Source organism: Melopsittacus undulatus, chromosome 7, assembly GCF_012275295.1.
Source record: "Melopsittacus undulatus isolate bMelUnd1 chromosome 7, bMelUnd1.mat.Z, whole genome shotgun sequence".
Lineage (NCBI taxonomy): Eukaryota > Metazoa > Chordata > Aves > Psittaciformes > Psittaculidae > Melopsittacus > Melopsittacus undulatus.
In genome coordinates this window covers 15,444,466-15,462,314 of record NC_047533.1, presented here as the reverse complement: position 1 = coordinate 15,462,314, position 17,849 = coordinate 15,444,466, and the positions used below count along the sequence as shown (strand labels likewise).

At 42.7% G+C, this 17,849-nt stretch overlaps 1 protein-coding gene across 1 annotated transcript in view; it reads right to left on the bottom strand.

The window, feature by feature from the left end:
* Window positions 1–16,670, bottom strand: part of CPEB2 (cytoplasmic polyadenylation element binding protein 2) — a 54,812-nt gene extending 38,142 nt beyond the window's left edge. Inside the window, 4 exon segments of the mRNA XM_034064918.1 lie at window positions 1,200–1,290; window positions 11,618–11,896; window positions 14,755–14,920; window positions 14,922–16,670. Coding sequence (XP_033920809.1) covers window positions 1,200–1,290; window positions 11,618–11,896; window positions 14,755–14,920; window positions 14,922–15,937 — 1,552 coding nt within the window. The 5' untranslated portion in view covers window positions 15,938–16,670.
* Between the last annotated feature and the right edge of the window lie 1,179 nt (window positions 16,671–17,849).

The window sequence follows — 17,849 nt, the reverse complement described above, 5'->3', positions numbered from 1 at the left end:
ATTTACGAACATCTAAGAAAATTTAATTTCAGCTTCTTCTCGAAATAGGAGGAAAATTAACTGGTTTAAACACTACCCACTTACTGCTTTTTCAGCTTGGAGAAAACAAACCTCAAAGTTTTGGCTTTACATTGTAAATCTTACAACACTATTACATACAATCTTAATACTACAGGTCCTCCAAATGAGTACAGATCTTAAGAGACTTGCAAAGCATCTTTCAAATTAGGAGAACACAGGCACTCACGTGCTAATGTAACATATATTAACTCTAGGAGCCTCTAGAAAGAGAATGGTTGGGATTAAGCAACAATATAAAAAGAATTTTTAATGTTTCTTTTTTAATTTTTGCAATTGCTTCAATACTAAGACTTAATTTCTTCAAACCAAACCTGAAATTTCGGATAATTTCCAAGTTAGATTGCATTAGTCTAATTAGAACACCACAAATGAAGTAACATTTGATCAGGCCATATAAAATGGTTTGGGCTCCCTGCCCCAAATTTCAATGGTAGATGCCACCTGAGAATAAGTATGGAAAAACAGCATTGAAGAGTGAGTTAACATGTGAATAGATGAGTTAAAATTGAAGCCCATAGATACTAGCTACAGAGCCTAGAGGGTATGAGGAACCAGCATTCTAAAGCCAAGGGTATTTCTGGACTACTTGAGACCAACAGAAACTGGACAGTTAAGATTCATTATTATCCTTCAGGAACTCTGAAAAAATATTTGAAAGGACAAAAGCTGAATGTACCAGTGGATTTCATTTTCTTCTCCGCTTCACTGTAAAGAAAGGGAATATTAACCAGCTAAAACTGGTAGTGGCTTGATTCCCCAGTCACCGTCTTTTGGCTAGCACTAACAGAACAGCATGTCACCGCAAACTGAGGTAGAATTGCCTACAGCAGACAAGTAGATTTCAAATAAAACTAACTATGAATTTCTTGAGGGAAAGGAGGGAAGGATGGTGGGGAGAGGGAGAAAAACCTATGAAGACACTAAAGCTTAAGTTTAAAACAAACTGTAAACCCATGTTTTCCATAAAATACAGCTTGAGAATGACCTTTCATATGAGTTGAGAAAAATAATTCATATGCTATTTTAATATGAACCTAGAATTTAATTTAGCAATCAGTATTAATTCAAATACGCAGAATGGATGACCCTTTTTTTCTTTATTTAGCATAATAACATACCTTTAAGTGGATCATGCTCTGCTCTCATTATGTCAATAAGGGAGTTTTCCAAAGAGTGCATATTCAGACTGTCATACATTCTATTTCGATCCTAAAAGAGAACAAAATCCTTAGTACTGGAATACAATTCGTGTACTTTTTAACAGGCAACTTGATAGGAAGACAAAGGTGCTTTCTAAAGGCTGCATGCTCAGACACAGTAGAGATGGACAGTCATAAAAAAAAAGCTTAAGAGACTTAATTTATTACACCAAGACCTGATTTTATTAACAGTTTAATAGCATCTAAATATAAAACTAGAGACGCACTGTGAAGAACTCTGTGTATGCGCTTTTATAGCCTGTGATTGTCTGTTTGCTTCAGAAGACCTGCTTGACTCAGTTCTAGTGATCCACAGCTGAGTTAAGTGTTAGGCTGTTTAATGAAGGAGACTAATGTCTATTAAGAGCTCAATTTCATTTCATGCAGGAGTTAGCAGTGAGTAAGGTGGTGACCACAGGACAAGGACAGTCATCTCATCTGAAAGAAAGCATTTTGCTGGTGCTTGGCTAAGTACCTCACATGGGCCCTCAGCCCTCTGCTGAAACTGCACTTCTTCCTGGCTTTTGAGGGATTAATCTGGGACTCTTTGCATACAAATACTTGAGTTACAAATGGTCAGCACTAAATACTTAAAGGCTGAAAAGATTCAAAGCTAAATTATGAAAGGATTGCTAATAGATTATCAGACTTATACAGAGAGCATTTTTTTTTGCACATAAAGATTAAGAAGTTAACATAATTTCTTACAGATATTTTCACTGAAGGTAAAAAAGTTAATGTAATAAATTATAAATGTTTTCACTGGTTTTATGCTCAACTAAGAAATTTTTCTAATACACACAAGTTACAGAGACAGAATAAAAATTAATTCTAACTTCTCTGGTCTTCCTGGGATACCATCAGAGACTGAAAATAGTTTGCATAAAACCTCAACCTCTTCTACTTGCGAGGCTTCTGGCTTACTTGTATTGCACTTAGAGGAATCCTGTAATCAATCATTTTTTAATTTTACTGTTGTCTTCTCCCTGGTTGCACTCATTGTAGTAATTCAACAGAGTAGGGTGAAATGCACCACACATCCCAAGACCATTAAAATACACCAAAGATACAGCCACCCATTTGGTACATATGTAAGTGGGGACAGAAGGTATCTGACCCACAGTCACTGTGTCTTTCCATGACAGTTCAGCAGAACATAGATTAATTCCAGGCTAAGCTCCTCAGCAAGCAGGTATTTGTGCTTTGGAGTGAAAAAGCAAGCTTTGAAACAGAGGTTTTCTATGAGTCAGAAGCCAACTTCTCAACAGCTTTGCAAAACAAGCCATAAAGAAACCTGGATTTTACTTTCATCTTAAAAAGTTTCATCAACTTGATACAACGTTGGGACAAAGAGAGAGAAGTCTTTTTTTCTATCTCTCTCTCCCTCAACCAACCATGAAGAGTACTGGCTTCCTGTTGGGTAAGCAATCTATTATGCTCATTTGATCAATTTTTTTTTTGAAGCCCTTAGACAATTTTAATGATATATTAAAAAAAATAAGTTTCTCCTTTCTCCTGCCATGTCCCAGATCAAAGGCCAAACACTTTGCAAGGTAATCTTCAACTAGGTTTGAGTGCCAGCAAGTAACCACAATTATTTTAGTTCAGGGCAACCTTATTTTAGGACTGGTTAGCTTCCATTCCATTCTCTAGCTGTCCTGAGAAGCAGCAGAATGAAACTGAAGTGACTAATCTGCTTCCATGCCCTTGCAGGTTTGTTTCGCAATGGCACAATGAAAAGAACCTGCTTACCATAACAAATTTGCTTTCTATAGAAGGTGGGAGCAGTGACAAAACCAGATCTGTTCCCTGCTGTCTCCTAGCATTCAGATTTCATCAGGATTTTTAATGAAGCCTAAAATTCAGCTGAAGACAGTAAGGCATAGGTAGCCAGTGTTCCTGCAAAAACTAATGTTGAATAAGCATATTTTCCATGCTTTGCTACCTGTGTAACTGACTGGGGAAAAGAACTAGTACTGGTAAAAACTGGACTAAACCATATGTGTGATATATTATCTTTCTTACAAACTTACTAAAGCTTTTCTCATTTATTTTTTGATCATTGTTATCTACATATACATTGAGATAACACATGACTACCTGGCAAACATCTATTCCTGTAGAGTTCACTTCACGCTGGGGAGCAAAAATCTGTAAGAAAGGGCACCATCATGGCTAATTCCTAAAACTGGTCATGGATTGTGCAGGGAAATGGAAAAGTAAAACATTTAACATATGTTTTTAATTAATTTTAAAACTGCTCCACTGGGTGACATGGTGCAATGACTGTAACTTCAACATTGCATCACTCTGTTTTGCAAGTTTCATGCATCCAAAGTGAAAGGTCTTGTGCTGCTGGAAGCAGGAGAAATAAACTTTTCCCATCATCTTTAATCTTCATGAAGTTCATCTCTACAAAGCTAAAAATAGGTTTGTTTCTGTGAATTGTATTACTTCATTTCTGGCAGTGGAAACATTCAATAAGCATGCACTGCACAATATAAATACTTTGTGAATACACTGAAGCAAAGCAGGATCTAAACATGTGAATTGCATTCTGCTCTGTCACCATCCACATCCCAGTATCTACTTGTGAGTTTGGGTAATATCTAGCTAATCAGTGCATCAAACTTTTAACACCTATTCATTGATAAACTACATACTACAAAGCAACAATAACAAATTTAACTATCTCAAAAGGAGTTTAGTCATTCTTTGGGTATGAGGTTGATTTTAAACCTTTGTGCAACTAGGCCTTATAATGCTAAAAAGCTGCTCTGTGCTCCCCAAATATGCTCTTTAAGGAACACAGTTATCTACGCAATCATGAAGCTTTCATTTCAAAGCAGAACTTAGAAGTATTTTAATACTGTAGGTCACATCAGCAAAGATTTTCTACAACTTTTGTTGTAGAAAAAGTCTGCAATGGTTTCATACAGGCAATTCTACTACAGCATGCTCTACTCAACCAGAAAATTTCCACTGTGATTTTGCCTGATCATCAAGACAAGCACAAAAAATATTATCACTGAACTTGACTGTTTTACATAGCTTTCCATGCACAGGGAAATTAGTCCCCAATTCTTTGGACTACCTTTAGTTCCAATATTTCAACATGGCTGATAAGCAGTAAGATCCTAAAACAACCCAGAACTACTTTTAAAACAACACAGAAATAGTCCCAAGAATTAGAACTATTTCTGTATTGTTTTTGAAGTCATTCCAGGTTGTTTTAGGGGATAACTGCTAATTGATTGTATTGAAATAAGGAAACTAAAAATAATCAGCAGTACAAAGGCATTGCTACAAAAGCATATATGTTAATACAAGTTTTGTATCATCCTGACTCCAAAAACACCTTTTGTCAAAGCTGAATTCCTGTAAAATATTTTGCATCTCCCTCATCTCTGTGGCTCATTAGTCCTATGTTAAGCAGCAAGAGAACTCTTGCTGCGTCAGAAGGTCCATATCTCAGTGGAATGTCACAACATAATGCTAGGGGGTTTTTATCTGCAGAGCCAATAATTAACTTTCCCCAAGCACTACATATTCTCACATTAGCTTTTTATTCTTTTTCAATGTATAAACATTTGAATACTGCTTGACCTACCTTTCCAATACCAGAATCACAACTGCATTCTTACACAGCAGAAGTAAGACCATGGTTTTGGTACAATTAACTAAAGATTCAGAGATATATGGCTAAGTGACAAATTGCCAGCTCAACTTAAAAGTTAAGACTGTTAGAAAGTTTACAGAAAAGTGGTAATTGCTTCTGAATTTTTACGAATTTACACAATATAGAAGCATGGAGTATCCTACCCATAGGATATAGTTAGTCCTAGAAGAACCTTTTGACAATGTCACGCAAAAATCCATCTTCAGAGTGCGCACTTCAGAAGTTCCCTTCTCATACATCTACATGTGGAATGACTGGGAAGAGGATAGCTTTCTCAAATGAGCAAGTTTCAACACTAAATTGTTGGACAAATAATTGTTCTTGGCACAATCTATTTAGGACTTCTAAATATATCCATGCAATTTATGCAAAGATTATCCTGTTTGAACATTTGCATAAACTCAGTGCAGTCGCATTTCAAAATGTGTACATTGTCACGTATAAAGTGAATACAAGGACAGAAACTATCCAACAGTGAGTAAAATTTTGCTAATCTTTAACCAAAAAATATATGTTCATAATTAAGAAGCTAAACAACTTTGAATTTTTGGCACATACTTCAAACCACTCAGCTGCAGGACTACTTGTAGTAGTAAAAAAAAAAAAAAAATTCTAACGCAGGTATTAAATTCAGTAAATGCAAGTATCTTCAAAACATGCTCCTTTACATGTCCCCTTGTATTTTAAAGAATCTGATGGGGGCTGGAAACAGAGCCATAAAGCTTCCAGTCATTCTTCAGTATGGTCTTAGCTGGTTGCAAAAAAGACTCAGTAGTTTTGACCTCCTGAATTAACTGATTTTTTTTAAAGTTCAATTAAAAAAACTTTTAAGAAATCACTTTCTAAACTAAAAATGTTAACAGATAGGATTTTTTTTCACCTTAAAACTGACCCCTGAATACAAATGTGTTCTAAGATTAGAAAGTGACAGCTGATTTAATAATAAACTATTCAGAGTACTTGAATATAGCACTCAGTGTTAATGTTAGCAGTAATAACAATTAAGTACATCATATTCTAAAATATCCTCTTTGCTAAGATCTAAACTCCAAGTCATTCTCATTTTAGTGAGAACATACTATAATCATAAGTCCCTTGGTTAAACCATAGCTAATGTAAATGAGAAACTTAACATGAAAACCCATGACTACTACAATTTTAGTTCTATAAAAAAAAAAGCAAGGAAGAAGGCTTAAAGTAGACACATGAAATTGCTTGGTTACTTTCCATGGTATCATTAGTGGTAAAGATGAACTATAATATCTGGTAGATATCTGTGAATGGTCAACCTGACAAAAGCGTTTTGAAGTTAAAATGACACAATGAGCTATGTAAGTCACCTAAATTGAGCCTAAAATGCACCAAGAACAGGTCCTGTGGCAAAGACACACCTACTTCCCAACTACATAAACATTTAAAAATGAACAAAAAACCCCCGACCGCATGCACTGTATCCATACTCGAGTAATTCAGCTCAGGAATATGCATTCATAAGCTGGAAACAAGCCAGACACATTATAGAGATGATTAAAGGCTTGGCAAGATTGACTTACGAGGAGAATCTGGAAGATTTGTGTATTAATAGCTTCAACAAAATAACTAAAGGAACAATTAGACATTTGAAGGGGAAGTTGTTATTCAAGTTTTGGGTTCCTCCCTCCTCACTCCCTTAAATATCTATACAGTCTTGAGTACTTAAATGCAAATACCTCAGACCATACAGCGTTTCAGTTTAGGAGAACAACTATGCTTTGGCAGACAGTAAGAGGTGAAACACTTCACTAAGTATACACATCACTGCTATACTATCACAGCTGCTAAATATTATGTTGAATTTTCCTAACTCTGTTTTTGACTTGCATTAATAGAATGAGCTGTATAACTGCAGGAAATTTTAACAGTAGGAGAGAATTCTTAGTTCATATAAAGTCATAAACACGCTTGTATGGTAAACTGCACAAACTTTCTGGTAACTAATCCCTTTGAACTGTGTGGCTCCCAATACTATTTATTCAAGTCTTGATCTTGAAGTTCAAAGTATGACAGCACTCAGTATGACAGCACTCCATTTCCTCCAGTTAGAGACATCCCCAGTATAGTGCTCAGAGACAACTACCTGGCTTCCTATGTTATTTAATCAGCCCCAGGTAACCAATGTACTGCATTAGAAATCCTGAAGACACTGTTCTGTTGCAGGTTTTGCCTTAGTAAAAACAAACTGGTCAAGCCTGGCTTATAAATCAGCATTTGGACAATTACATTAGTCTGAAGACTAAGAATGTAGCAGCTGGACACTTGCAATGCCTTCAAGTTTAAAATCAGCTGTCAAACACTCCACACTTCTGAAGCAAGAGGGCACATACACAGGAGTCAAAATAGGGCATTAAGAACCCAAATCTAGCAACTTTCTGTTCATCTAATATTGACTGATATGTGTAGCATCAAGATTAGCCATTTAAACTGTTAAGGTACATTTACTAAACTGTACTAAATTTACTAAACTGTACTAAATTCAGAATCTAAAATCCTCTGGATTTTGACAGCAGTTTAAATATCTAAAACCACCACCTGTTGTTACAACTCATTTTGTTTTGCAAGTGTTTTTTTCTTTGAAAACTTTAGAAAATTTGAAAAATAAATAGAAGAAAAACTGATCTGCATTTTTGAGAGACGGTACCTTACCATACAAATCCCCACCTGGAGGGCTGTATTAAACAGAAAATAATAAAGCTCAGCTTTTAGGCCCATGAACACTGCATGTACTGTTTGAATAAACAGGAAGGACAAATCAAGGTGAAAAACACGGAGAGGTGAAGTGTATTTCCTCAACTTGAGACACACTGAAACTAAACTCATAGAAAACTGTGTTTTCACCAGAATAAAAATAGTTAAACACTGAAGTGTATTATTAAACTGTTACAATAGGTTTTAATAATCTTACTTGCAAGATATTAAGAAATATTAAGCTTGCAATCAAAACAAGGTAGCAGATACTGCAATTTTTAAAATAAAAAGATCTAGAAATGGTTAATTACATTCCTCATCCAATGAATGTAAATGAAATACATGAATTCATGCTGATTTCTGCTCTTGCATTTTGGCCACAGAAATGCTTGCAGTTTTTTGGGGTTTTTTTGTGGGGTGGAAACAGTATGGGGTGTTAGATATACATTTGTAGCTGTTGCACCTTTTATTTTTTCTTCTTTTTTAATTTTAGATCAGAGAATAAGAGTATTCATATTGCCTAACTTGACATGCAACAGAAGTGCCTAAATAGGAATCCCAGGGGCTATATAAGGTCAGTGGTGGCAGGTATGTTCTTCTAGAGAATTAGATTATCTAAATAAGAAGCCTAGATTCTAAGGAGAGAGAAATAGGCTTCTCAATTAAATGCTTAAGTTAGATGGTGTGAATACCTGGCAAGATTTCTAATTGTTCTTTAATGATTCTAGTGGAAGGCAATAACCCGTTTCCTATGTGAAGTACCTATAACAGTGCAACCAGCATACACCTCATTTTGGCTATGAAAAAACTTTTCTTCATGTAGCTTGTGCTATCTTAAAAAGCTTCTTACAGTGAGTCACAAAAGAAAAACTTGGCTATTGGCTTAATTTGCTGACATTTCAATCAGTGTTCCCATGATGTTTGACTACTTTTATTTAAAAACAAACCAAGAACTTCTGAACTTCAGAAAATTCCCCTAAGATATTACTGTAGCTAATGTGGCAACTGTGAATTTAACTTCATGTGGGATGTATTTCATTTTTAACTATGAAGTACAGAAAATCTGGTTTCATCCCTTTAAGCAATACACATAATTACTTACTTAGCTATCAGTAATGACATTCATTGTCACTGGTATATTAGCTTAAAGCCAAGAAACATTATTTTCATCAGAATTTACGTGTGTTCTATACTGGGGACCATCCATCAATGCAAACACCAAGAATAAAAAAGTTTCATAGAAGGAAAAAACATTGAATTTGGATATGATTCCTGTTGTGGCTTATCTTGTTTGCATCAGGTACATGTTTTAAAGGAAGTGGATGAGCATCTGACACTACTGAATGCTTTTTTGGAATTAGCAAAAATTAAGATAGGATTTTAATGTTCTGCTACCGTGTTTTTAATAATCTACAGAAAGTTTGTCAGTGAGGATACTAGCTTTTCTAACCATATCTCATTTGCTATGCTTGAGCAAGCTAAAGTTTAGAGGAGAGGTGCTTTGTCCCCTGATATACCAAATGACTACTACAGTTAAAACAAGAATGCATGATCACGTGGGAAAGCATTCGGCAATACTGTGAACAATGCAGTATGCATTCAACATGCCTGCTAAGCTGCATTTGCTCTGTAGAAACTCAGAAGAAATAAGCGACTTCTACATACACATAAACGCTTTTGTGCAAGACTTCCCAAATGGCATAAAATTTAATTACTGCTATTTTTTACTATCTTCTGAAATTGCTACTGTATCTTTAAGACTCCTCAATCTAAATACCTCCGCCTTTTATGGAAGGAGACAAGCACAGTACAAATTAGCAAGATGGGTGTTTGACAGCATCGCAATTGCCAGCATAAGTCCTGATGAAAATAAGCATGAGTGCTTCTAGCTCTATTTAACTTTTTCATTATGATGTGCAAAATGTAACAGTCATCATAAGGAATTAACTATATAACAATAGTATAATCACTGAAAAATAAGAACACTATTTCAGTGCAGCCAAGCGATCAAAGGAGACATCAAGCATTTCTAGAATAGCAGTAGGTAACACTGCAGCTTTTCCAAGAGGATTGATTTTACTCTGTTCTGCAACTATGACTTTATACATGTAAAGAAGATTTAAGCACAGATAGTTCTATAGCATAAATATAGCCAAATAGGTCTGTCTAATCAGTGGTGCTGGTGCTCACAGGCAAAACCAACAACAATTACGTGTGCCCACCTTCTCACTTTAACACTATCTCTTCACAAAACTAAAAACCCCCAATCTTCAAAACAGAAACATTGATGTAATTTATTATAATATGCAAGATTTTCTCTTACCCTGCTACATAGAAATGATTTCTAGTTTGCATGTACAAGGCTTTTGTTTAGACATGAGTTCATCTATATTAGATGACCACTGTAGAAGCTTCTGAAAGTTTAAAGCAATAGTCATACTAACTTGTAAGGCATACTGAATGAGTAAATACATTCACAACTTGTGCTTAGCTGCGTATGAATACCAATATATATGTCACTGCAGTTTCAACATATGATGGCATTAGTATTTCTAGTCCTGTTCAGGAGACATTTCAGTGTTTCAACTATTCTTGAAGCCCTCCACCACAGATCATTACCCATCTATAATCTCTTTTCCTTAACAGATCAGGTTTAACATATAAAGAATGGCATGTTTTTTTCCCCCCATCCTTCCATCCACACAAAAAGTATTTAACTATGATATCCCAGCTAGCAAGGGTACTTAATGGAACAGATTTTCACAGTACAGGCAAATACCCTTGTAAGTTTTCAGGTCCAGTGTATACACCTGATGCAGAATTTATCTATGTCTGAAAGTCACCATTAGCCTTCATAATACTGCAAGTATCAGAGTTCACCTGGACACAGTGAGGACATAGCCTCTTATGCCAAAAATAAGTCCACTAGCAAAATGGTAAGAAAAATAGGAACTCTAGCGAGAAATCTTGTCCCAGAGAACCCTTTTACCACTATTACAGATACCTGAGGATTAGCTTGCTAAATGATGCAAATAGAGCTGTTTTAACTCAAATATGGTCACAATTACAATAAATGAAACTCCACGTGACTCTGTGTGAAACCTAACAAAAAACCCAACTATATTAGCCTTTTATGGAGAGAAAGAAACATTCTCCTTATTTTCTCTGGATTATAATATTTTTCCACTTTTGCTGGAATACAGTAGTTCACTGTGTGAGGGAAAACAAAACTAAAAAATTGTTCAAATGGCAATTGAGATTGGGATCCAAAATAATAAAGGTCTCCACTAACAAGAAATGTTACGACTAAATGAATTTAGGAAGGAATGGTAAAAATAACATTTTACCAAGAGATATCTGAGGCTGGAGATAGTATACTTGCTTCAAGTCACATGATATGTCACTGACAAAATTCAGGAGGTGAACCCTTTAGTTCTAAGACACACTCCTCCTGTTTGACACTTCTAAACCATGGGGCTTACAGCCAAAATGTAATGTAAAAGTTGCTAGAATGGAATATAAATCTCACTAATATGCAAATTAGTAAAAGATGAATGTGACAAAGACTCAGAGCTACCTACAAAAGTAAGAAAACTTATGTACGAGCACAAGTGAACAAAAAGTCTGAGTTTTAAATGGATAAGAACACAAGTGTTACCATAGGCAGAAAACACTTGCTGGATTAAACATATTTTGTTATATCTACTGCACATCAGCAGCTCCAGTTTCTGTCTTTCTTGACAGTCAACATTCTTAATTAACTGTGAGAATCACATATTTTTGAACACTCTGAAAACATTGCGGTTAGTTGCAATTTAGGACTAAAAATAATAGAGAAATACACAATTTTCAAACCAGCTATCAGGGCTACAGCAACTGTTTAATTCCCCTTTAAAATGAACAAAGACTATGAGCAGTTACATACCAACCTTACCTGCAAAGGAAGGAGAGTATTACTGTTGTTGTCAGTTCGGAAAACATTATCTTCAATCCACGATTTTGGTGTCAGTGATGGAGTGGAGCGAGTAAATTTAGGAGGAGCTATGACATTACCAGAAAAGGGCTTCTTCAAAGGAGAGATCTGGTTCATAGTTCCTGGAATTCCCATGTTTCCAGTTCTACGATGGTCTCTGCCATGCATTCCTCCCCAGGATATATTTCCTGTGCTCCAGCCACTGCTCTGATTGCTCCAGGGCGACTGCTTCAGAAGAGGCTAAAAACAAAGATCAATTTGTATTATTTGAAAATACTTGAAATGTCACTTTACTTAACAAAACCAACAAAATCAAAACAACCAAACACCAAATAACCAATGAACAGAGATTTCTATAAACCACTCTTTCCTGATAACATGTAAATTACTGAGGCAAGGAAGAAAACAACATCATAAAGAATTTTTCATTTCAAGTCCTCCACACACCCATCCCAAAAAAAACACCACAGTGCTTGTGCAATCCATTTAGCTTGTCATCTTATAACTGGTAGCATTCTTTAAAGCTACGCAGTAGAACAATTCCAGGGTGTAAAACTATGTTACAAAACACCAGGAGACCACTTTCTTATACGTCACATGGTATTAAATGGTGAAACTTCTGCAAAAATAACACAAGATTTTAAAAGAGATCAATTAAAATAACTCTTAAAATAGTAATTATTATTCTACTACTAGCAGTGAGAAGTAGCACTTCACCACAGCGAACAGAAATCTAAAAATTAAAATTCGGATGGCAGGTTGATATTTCCCTTCCCCCCAAGTGTTTTGAGTATCATCTCAGTATCACCATATAAGAGCAAAAAGAGCACTGAGTATTGTACAGAGAATCTGTTTGAAGGAGCTATCTTAACATTTCCACATAAAAACACATTATTCTGAACCTGCTGCTCAACTACTTCTGGAATAATGAATGAGACTATCTATGGAATTTTGCAGGGTTTTGGGTGATTCCCCTCCCCCATAGAATAGTTAAGAGTTGGAAAGGACCTTAAGATCACCTAGTTCCACCCCCCACCCACCATGGGCAGGGACACGGTATGAAGCATTTCTGTATCTAAACAAGTGTGCTGTATTTCTCAATATGAAAATGGAAGCAGTATTTTGAGGGAAGATTTTTACAGGACTGTGAAGTTTTTATTGATAAGGCACAGCTTGGGCTAAAAAGTGACCTATAGTTGTTGTCATACTACCAAGAGGTGGACCCACTGAGCCTGACTGACAGTGAGGAATAGCATTTATCTTTAAAGTTCTCTGATCTGACTGTTCTTAGACGGGGTTTTTCTCAAACAAGAAATGGGGAGGAGAGGGGGATGGGGGATGTTCTATATTTAGCTCTTCTGTGAAGTCAAAGCCCAATACGTTAAGCTTAGCTGCAAGCAACCCTCAGCTTGTAACTCTAATAACTTAGAAATGTAAAGCATGTCAATATGTTATGTATCAGAAAGAACTGAACTTTCTGAAAACATAAAGACAGAATTATAACAATCCCCCCCCCAAACCAAACAAAACCATCAGCTAAAGCCATTTTTTGGTCAAGTAATCAGGAAAACATCCCATTTTATATAATTACATATAATTATGTTGTAAAACTTGAATACTTTGGTTGGAATTTTGGGAGAGGCAGGCACTCTATTGTGAAACAAACCTGAAGAGATAATGCCAAATGTTAACAAGCCTCTAATACTGCTAGCTATGCTGCCATGGCACTGTTTTAAGTTTACCTACAACTCGTAACTCAGAGAAAATTCCTGTACACCTCACTGTTGGAAAACTGCTGTGGAATTTGTTTGAAGAGGATTATTATAGATGTTAAGGACAACTAGCTCCTAAACATGAAGCATCCAAATTAGTTCTTGGACAGGCACACTTAATGTGAGATTACAATCCTGACAGAAATGCTTTCCAAATCCAGCTCTACCGATTAAAACTGTCAGGATTTAATATTAGAATGAAAGAAAAATTAAGATGAGGCCTGTATAATTTCGGCCTTTCATAACCGAGCAGGTGATCGGAGCGAGATGTGGCTATTATGCACTAGTAGGTAACATTAACATGGATCTGCTTTCCTGCAACTTCTTACAATTAGTATTTTGTTCCAGGAAGCAACGCAAACTCCCATTTTAACACGGGATCGTTATGCCGCTTGACTAAAATTGGTAGAACTACGGTAACAAGAAACAGAGCGCTGCCTCTGGATACAAAATCAAGTAATTTCGGGCGAGACCCCTGAAGAGGCAACAACATTGACAAGCTTTCCTTTTGAACCTGCTTTCGGTGCCCACCCGGCCGAGCATCATGAAGGGGTGCGGGAGCAGGTCCAAGCCTGGGGAAGGGGCTTCCCAGAAGGAGGCATTGCCGACGCCGGGGGCTGTCAGGCGCATTGTTCCGAGGACACCGCGCTGCCTACGGGCGACTGCAGGGGGGAGCGGGGGTCAATGGGAATGCTTTCAAGGCGAAACCCCTTGACAAGAAAATGAGCGTTTATCCTCTTTTATGAGGGGAAACCGCCTCCTCTGATCCCGAAAATAAACGACGTCCCCAGGTAGTCGGCGGTGCACCGAGGAGGGCGGCCACAGCCCAGAGGAGGCGGCTGAAGCGGCCGCCCCGCCACCTGCCACCCGGAACGAGCGGGGAGCACCGGCCGGGCGCGGGCCGGGCCGCTGGCAACACCCTCCCGGCCCGACCGCCGCGGCCGCTGTCCACCCTGGCCCCTCACCGGGGGGGGCCGCACGTGCCCTCGGACCAGCTACCGGCGGCTCCCGGCCCGCCGAGAGCGGCGAACGACAGCGGCCGGGCCGGGCCCCACCCTGCCTCCGCGGTCTCGCCGGGCTGTCACCGCCGCGCAGCCTCACCCAGCGCCGGCAGCGGGGAAGGAGAAAGCTCCCGGCTGCCGCTACAAGCGAAACGCAGGGAGCAGAGCTCCCCCGACTCACGTCCCCGCGTCCTCCTCCCCTCCCCGGGGCTCCCCTTAGCCCCGTGCTCCCCCTTTCAGCCCCGGGCTCCCTTCCGGAGCCGGCTTGCCCGGGCTCTGTGCCGCCCCGCCGCGGCTGCCCGGGTCTCCCTTCTCCGCCCGGTACCTGGTGGTGGTTGTAGGAGTTTCTCTGCTGCAGGAAGGCGGCGGCGGCCGCGGCCGCCTGGTGTTGGTGCTGGAGCTGGGGGCTCACAGGGGATCTCCGGTTCTGCTGTTGTTGTTGTTGCTGCTGCTGCTGAGGTAAATTCATCTGCGGCGGCGGCGGGGGGGGCGGCGGCCGAGAAGGGGCTGCTGAAGGGCCCGGCGCAGGGGTTGTGAGGAGACACCGGCGAGAAGCTCTGGAAGAAAGCGGGGTTGATGGATGACGGGATCCCCGGGTAGAAGCTGGTCTCGGATTCCGGGCTCGGGGGCGGCATCGCGCTGATCTGCCCGCCGCCGCCGCTGGAGACCGGAGGCTGCTGCGTCTGCTGCGGAGGCGGCGACGAGGTCTGCACCGACCAGGGGGTGCCGAAGCCGGGCAGCGGCGGAGGAGGAGGGGAAGCCGCCGAGGAGGAGCCGCCCCCGCTCTGGTGATGGGGGCTGGGGATCTCCGGGCTCTGCAGGCTGCTGAAGCCAGAGCCTAGCCCGCCGGGCAGGAGGTTCCCGGGGCTGCCCAGCAAGTGGCTGTTCGGGGGGGACTCCATGGGGGGCAGCTTGGCTCTCGCCTGCAGATGAGGAGGAGACGGAGGCGGATTCACGCAGGAGGCGGCGGCCACCCCCACATTGGGGTCCGCGGACACCGATCCCCCCGGGCAGGAAGGGGCGAGCAGCTCGGAACCCCCTCTGTCCGCGCCGCCCTTGCGCTCGGCAGGGCTGAGGGGCCGGTGGTGCGGGAAGTCCCCCGTCCGCGGCGGCTCCGGGGGGTGAGCGCTGAGGAGCTGGAGCTGCTGCTGTTGCCTGTGCTCCTGCTGCTGGTACTTGTCAGTGGGGTGGCTGAACTGCTGCTGCTGCTGAGGGGGGTGGTGATGATAGTCTGGGGGGTGGTGGTTATTCAGGGGGTGGCTGCTGCCGAGCTGGGCTGGGCTGCTGAGCGGCTGCTGCTTAAACTCTTTCCTCTTCTGGCTCAGCTGAGGAGGCGGCGGCTGTTGCTGCTGCGGTTGCTGCTTGTTTAAATCCTGGTGGGGGCTGAGACTGGGTTTAAAGTCAGAGGAGGGGTGGCCGAGAGGGGGGTGTCCTGATGCGGGGCTGCTGCCCAGCCTCTCGCTGCTCGGCTGCTGCTGTGTCACCCCCAGGAGCAGCTCATCCTGCATGTTCTGGTGATGCGCAGCAGCGGCCGCCGAGGGGAGCAGAGAGGGCGGCGGCGACCCACCGGACACGCCGCCGCTGCCGGAGGAACCGGTTACAGCGGGTGAGAAGGGACAGGAGGAGGAGGAACAAGAGGCGGCCGCCGCTGCCTGGCAAGGGAAGGGCCCGGTGGTGCCAGCACCTCCTACACTCGACAGTGGGTTTGGGCCGGAGGTCGCCGTCTGTGGGAGCCCGGGGCTGCAATCTCCTATGCACTGGAGGGGGCTCCGCTAGCGAACCCCTGCCCCGGGAGTCTGAAGAGACAAAGATAATTATCAGTGACTTGGGGGAGCGGGGCTTTCTACACCAGCCTATCGCAAACCTCTATATAACCCACGGAATAGCCACTCTCTGGAATAAAGCCCCCTTTCTTGCCATGACTCCGCTGCACTGGTTTTAACAATGCTGGAGTTTTTTTGACAGTAAATATTTTTATCAGGACTTTTATTTTTTATCGGGGAAAAAAATCTCTAGCTTGGCGGTATCCCCTCCGTGCGACCCTTCTCGCCTGCCGTCGCACCCACAGCAACCCGCTAGCTCGTCACAAGCACCCGGACGATCCCCCTCAGTCCCTGTAACTCTTCTGCCCGCCCCTCAGTCGCTATCCCGTAACGCAGGGCGAAGCGGGAAACCCGGGCTCGGCAGGAGTCAGTGAGGCCACCGGTACCCACACGGCACCGACCCGTCTCCCTCAGCGAAGCTCCACCCGCCCCCAGCCACCTCCCCCGCCCCCACTGCCGGGTTGGAGCTGGCTGCACGGCCCTTAAGAACGTCGGAACATTCGTCATAGTGACGTCACGACCCCACCTCCCCGCGCTCCCGGCCGACCTCTATAATGAGCTGGAGGCTCCGCCCTCTCATGAATAATACATCAGCTCCGGAGCCGAGCTCCAGTGCCCGGCTCCGGGGGGGGGGGTAGGGTGTGTGTGCTTGTGATGACCAACGCCCGCGCGCAGAGAGCCCCACCGGCGGGCTGACCGATACCACTGAAGTGTGTGTGGGGAAAGTGACAGCGTTTTAGTAGCTCCCTGGAGGCCTGCTGGGCTTCGACATTGAGGGATGTACCCTCAGTACCTGAAATCAAGGGATTTTATTTCGCTCGCGAACGCGTCCGGCTTTTTCCGTCGCAAACAGAACAGGGGCTGAAGACGAGGACCGCAATAGTTCCCCCCGCCGGCTGCCATCCCATCAGCCGTTCGCTCAGTGAGGGGAGGGACGCCCCGCCCCCTCGTCTCTCGCGCCGCTCATTTGCATTGACGCAGGGCCGCGCGCCACGGGCGGGCCGAGGGGATGGGGGGAGGGCGAGAGGAGGTGGGAGCGAGCTCGGCGGCACGAGACGGGCGGGTGCCGGGAGCCCCGCCCCGCGCCAGCCCCGCCCTCTCCTCGCGCCGTTCCCTGTGCGCTCGTGCCCGTTCAGGGCTCATGAGTCCCGGGTGGCAGTGCCTTTGGGGAGGGGGTGTAGGGCTGCGGCTCTGCCCGGCTGCGGTACTGCTGGCCCTGTGGTAGCAGGGAGGGTCGGTCACCCTGTACTCTCTGCCCGGCTCTGGTACTCCTGGCCCTGTGGCAGCAGGGAGGGTCGGTCACAATGTACTCTCTGCCCGGCTCTGGTACTGCTGGCCCTGTGGCAGCAGGGAGGGTCGGTCACCCTGTACTCTCTGCCCGGCTCTGGTACTCCTGGCCCTGTGGCAGCAGGGAGGGTCGGTCACCCTGTACTCTCTGCTCAGGTGCTGTCAGCGAACCTTGCCGCACGCTTGTGGGTTCCTCAGAGCTCACACCAGTCCGTCCTGGGGTCTGGTGCCACGGTAGTGCCTTTTGAGGTATTTCCTGGGCAAACAGTATTGAACGTGCTGTTCTACCCTTTCCACCCATTAGAAACAG